This window comes from Enhydra lutris, unplaced genomic scaffold, assembly GCF_002288905.1.
Source record: "Enhydra lutris kenyoni isolate GAN:26980312 unplaced genomic scaffold, ASM228890v2 scaffoldscaffold52, whole genome shotgun sequence".
Classification (NCBI taxonomy): Eukaryota; Metazoa; Chordata; class Mammalia; order Carnivora; family Mustelidae; genus Enhydra; species Enhydra lutris.
Window position 1 is genome coordinate 12402359 of NW_019154136.1, and position 4612 is coordinate 12406970.

At 55.5% G+C, this 4612-nt stretch overlaps 1 protein-coding gene across 2 annotated transcripts in view; it reads left to right on the forward strand.

Annotated features, from left to right (window-relative positions):
- Positions 1–4612, forward strand: part of LOC111157139 (arylsulfatase D) — a 20189-nt gene continuing 15577 nt past the window's right edge. For both annotated transcript variants that reach the window (XM_022518391.1, XM_022518392.1), the window contains exons 1-2: positions 1–44; positions 1582–1731. In XM_022518391.1, the coding sequence (XP_022374099.1) occupies positions 1–44; positions 1582–1731 (194 nt within the window). The remainder of the gene's footprint in view (positions 45–1581; positions 1732–4612) is intronic.

Below are 4612 nucleotides of genomic sequence, written 5' to 3' on the forward strand. Positions count from 1 at the left end.
ATGGCTCCCAGGGCTCCGACGGGATGCACCGCGCCCGTTACCAGGTGCGCGGGGCCCGAGGGCGCGGCCCCCACTCGGGACGGGCATGAGGGCTGGGGGAGGCGCACACTGGGTGACAGTGGCCTCCGGGACGGGCGGGAGGTGTGTGCGCCTTGGAGTCACCAAAATGCAGCTCGACGTCCTCGCAGTCACAGGGACGCGGGGGCGGAGAGCTGGAGCTGGACGGGAGGAGAGGGGAGGCTGGACGGAGGAGAGGGAGGGAGGGCCGGCGACAGGAAGGGGAACCGCTGGGCTGGTGCTCGGAGGCCACGCCCCGGCAGACCGAGGCCTGGTTCCCATCCCCCACTGCGTAGGACGCGCTCCCTTGATCCCGAGTACCCCCTCCTCCAGCAGCGCCAGCACCAGGCCCCCAAAACACCCTCTTCCCCCTGAGCGCTGCCGCGTGCACCCTCGGTCCAGCACACGCCCCCTTCCGCTCCCTGCCGCCTACCCCCCGGAGTGTGGCCGTGTCCCCAATCCCCACTCCCTAGGACACGCAGGGACCCCCCCTTGGTTCCGCACCCTAACAGCACCGCGACGTTCCCTCAACCGCACCCTTGCTCCTTTCCTGCCCCGCATCCCCGCTTTGTTCCGTCCCCCCCAATCCCAGCCCGGCCGCACCCTCCCCCACTCTGAGACATGTCGGGTTCAGCACCCGGTTCCCCGCCTCCCAAAGCGCGCGGCTTCCTCCTTCTGACACTGCCCCGCCCCGCTCCGGCCTCCGGCCCCCGGCCCGGCCCCCCCAGCCCAAGCGGAGCCTTGCCCACCCCCACATCCGGAACGGAGCCCTGGCCCCCAGCCCTAAGACTTGCCCAGTTCCCCAAGACCCCCTCGCCGGAGCGCGGCCGTGCCCCCTCCTCCCCCTCGCCACCACCCTCCGGACGCTCCGCCTCCGCCCTGTGAGGCTGAGACCTTCCCTGCCCCCCTGCTCCGGACTGCTGGAGCACCGGGACGCAATCAGGGGACAGGACAGCACTGGCGGCCCCGAGGCACGCTCTAGTTGACAGCCTGGAATGAGGACCTGGGCGCCCCAGGCCCTGCGTCCCCCCCGGTTAGGACATCCGCGTCCGGGACGCCCCAAATCCCTTTCCCGCGCGGTCCCTAGCGCGCCCCGCGGGGGCCTTGCTGGCCACGCTCTCTCCATGACCGTGTTGTCTCTACTGGGTCCCACCAGCAGTGCCTTGTCTCCCTGTCGTGGCCGGGGTGCCCCGAATCCCACATTCTTCCTTTTAAAATGCCTGTGCCCCGCTGCTCCGACCCTCTGGGTCTGCCTACCTCCTGTGGGGTGGCTCCGGGGACGGAAGGCGCGCTTTGGCCGACTTTGCACCGGGAAAGGCATGAAAGCGCGCCCTGGAAGACAAGCGCTCAGCCCTTTAAGGAGCGCCCCACGGAAGTAGCAGAATTAAGGACCAACGGGTTTGGGAGGAGGTGAATCCTGATTTAGGGCAAACGCACGTGCCTTCCCAGCAAGCCGCTTGGAAATACCCACTGAACATTACAAATCCTGGATGTTAATTTGGGCCTTGTTGGTTGTCTCTCCAGGGACTTTTTGTGGGGTCTGCTCCTTGTGTGTTTGCTCCTGAGGACGTCCGAGTTAAAAGCCGCAAATGCCCTTCAACCCAATATTCTACTGATAATGGCAGACGATCTTGGCATTGGGGATCTTGGATGCTATGGGAACCGTACGCTCAGGTATAACGTGCTGGTGATGCTGGTGGTCCTAGGGGTCCTGTGTGTGTGTGTGTGTGTGTGTGTGTGAGAGAGAGAGAGAGAGAGAGAGAGAGAGCGCGCATATGGTTCATGATGTCTTTGAAATCTGCCTGTAGTGGGAAAGCCCTCAGCGCATCAGACGTGAACCCCCAAGAAATTATTTTTTGATGGGGAAGCTGGGTCTTAAACTGAAATGTTCAAACACCATGGCACTCGGGTGGATGGGTGTATTCCTTCCTTTCTTAGTGCTGCCTGAACAAAAGACCACAAATGAAGTAACTTGAGACGCAGGAATTTCTTCTCTTCCCAGTCCTGGAGACCAGAAGTCTGAGATCCAGGTGGGGCAGGGCCGAGCCCCCTCCAGAGGCACCAGGACAGGGTCCTTCCTGACTCTTCCAGCTTCTGGAACTCCAGGCGTCCCTACGCTGATGGCCACATCCCTCCCATCTCTGCCTTCGTCTTCCTGTGGCTTCTCCTCTGTGTCTGTGTCTCGTCTTTTGTCTCTTACAAGGACACCTGTCATTGGCTTTAGGGCCACCCTGATCCAGGATGAGCTCATCCCTCGATCCTTAACTAATGACACCTGTAAAGACCCGTTTACAAGTCAGGTCCTATTCACAGATACCGGGGATTAGGATAGGACAGCTGTGCCCCTGAGGCTGCTACTCACTCACTGTGGGGACCTCAGCGGACCTCAGTGGACCTCCTTATTCACAGTACGCAGGCTCCCGCGTCTTGCCTCCTGGCAAACATGGGTATGATGGTGTTTGCGTGATCTGTGCAACAGGAGACAAGAAGCACCTCATTCTGTTTCTTTTAGAAAGACCACCAGGGCAGCATCACACGATCTGCCTTGGCGTTAGCAGTCCACATTGGGACTTCCCGGCACAGACCCAGGCCCACCCCATTTGGTTACAGCCTTTCCAACAGCAGCAGACACTGCCCTGTGTAGGCAGGGACCTTCCTCCCCCCACGCTGAGCCTGCCCAGTTATACCTGTTGGGCTAGACCATTCCCCCAACGAAACTGGACAATCCATTCGCTTCTGGTAGCTTCCGAGAAGTCACCACGATGCATTTTACAATATTTTCACAGCCCAAGAGCACGCCTTGCCCTCTCTCAGCCATCACTCTGTGTAATGGACTGAATCGTGTCCCCCAAGATTCCTAAGACGAATTCCTAACCCCTCAGGACCTCCTGCAGCCAGCCTGCGGCTTTAGGTTAAGAAAACTTAAGCCAAGAAATTAATGGAGAAACTGGGATTGCATACCCAATACCACCGCTAGGGGGCAGCACCCATGATTTTTTTTGTTGTTGTTGTTCATGTCCAGTGTTTCTCCTTCCAACTAAAATATAGGCCGAGTGCAAGGAGGGTGTTTCCGGGCATCCTAAAGGCGGCAAAGATGTTCTCTTAATTTAGTGCATTGACTCACTGATGAAGACATTGAGCCAGCTGGCCCCATGGGTTGCAGGGTGCCCCTTACCCATGTAGGGTCCATGCCCCTTGCAATCAGTCTATGAGGAATGTGGGCTTTCTGCCCAAACCTACTACACTTCCGTGGTCTTCAAAATGTTGTCTCCACGGCACGTCCACCCACCCCAACACGAGCAGGGCACATCCCTTTAACAGTTTTGCCCAAGCAAGCCATCAAGGCTGACAGGTAGAAGACGTAAGAACCACCCGGTTTAGGGAAATCTACACCCCATCTTGGCTTTCAAGGGGAGTTGACTGCACATGCTCTAAGGCATCCGTGCCTTCATCCTTTGGAGATTTGCTATAAATCATTCCGACTCCTCTAGCACATAAGCCATTCTTCACGAGTAAGTATGTCCCATAGAATTCTCTCCAGGAACCAGGGGATCTGCTGTGCCTAGATACCCTAGAAAATGTCAGACACCCTTGTTTGCAGTCACTCCAGTCGCTCATGTGGGACACACCGGGTCTGTGTTTCATATCTTGCCTCGTAAGAAAGGGAAGTCGAGAACCCGAGAGGTGTGTAATGAATGTGTGGTCACCAAGGGTCGGGGGAACAGGAGGTGAGGACAAAAAAGGGAGCCCCAGGACTGGGTCTGTGGCCTCAACCCTGCTTCTGAGTATCTGTGCCATCAGTAATACCTCCAGCCTCAGTTTCCCCTCTTCTCATAAGGCCTTTGGATGATCTCCACCTTTCCTTCTGGGACCATGATGCAAAACATGGAAATGAACCCCTCCCCCAACGCCAACATGTGTTAATGATGGAAACCAGTCTGTAAATACAAGGGGAATCTGCTTGTTTTATTAGCATAATAGGAAGAAAAGATCTGTCTTCTTCAGGAAAATCTCATACATGCCCTGCCCATCCATTCCTTTTGTGAGAGTCACTGGGCTATTTCTCAGCATATTGGTATCATTTTCAGACACTCCCATACTTTCCCTCTGTTTTTAGAATAAAAATATCTGATCCCACAGGCCAGAGGGTTATTTAAAAGAGAAAGAATGCATTAAAAAAATGAAAGGCACTTGAGAGTAATATTTTGGGATTATATTTGCCAGTCAGCTTGGTTAAGGAAAGAAGGAGATGACATAAATTGATTGAGAAGCGCAGAATTTAAAATCAGGAGCATTTTTCCTGTCTTAGGGTATCTTTTAACAAGTGGAGGAATGAGATTCTGCAGGAGAAGATTTCTGTGCCGAGGTTGAAACCTGTGGTATTTTTCATTCTGTTCCCCAATGTAGATAATCATGAAGACATCTGTTGGACATAAATACTTGATAGAAGAGAGATAGCTAGACAGACAACTGTTGGATGGATGGATGGAGATGGATGAGTGGATGGATGGATGGATGGGTGGATGGATGGATGGATGGATGGATGGATGGATGG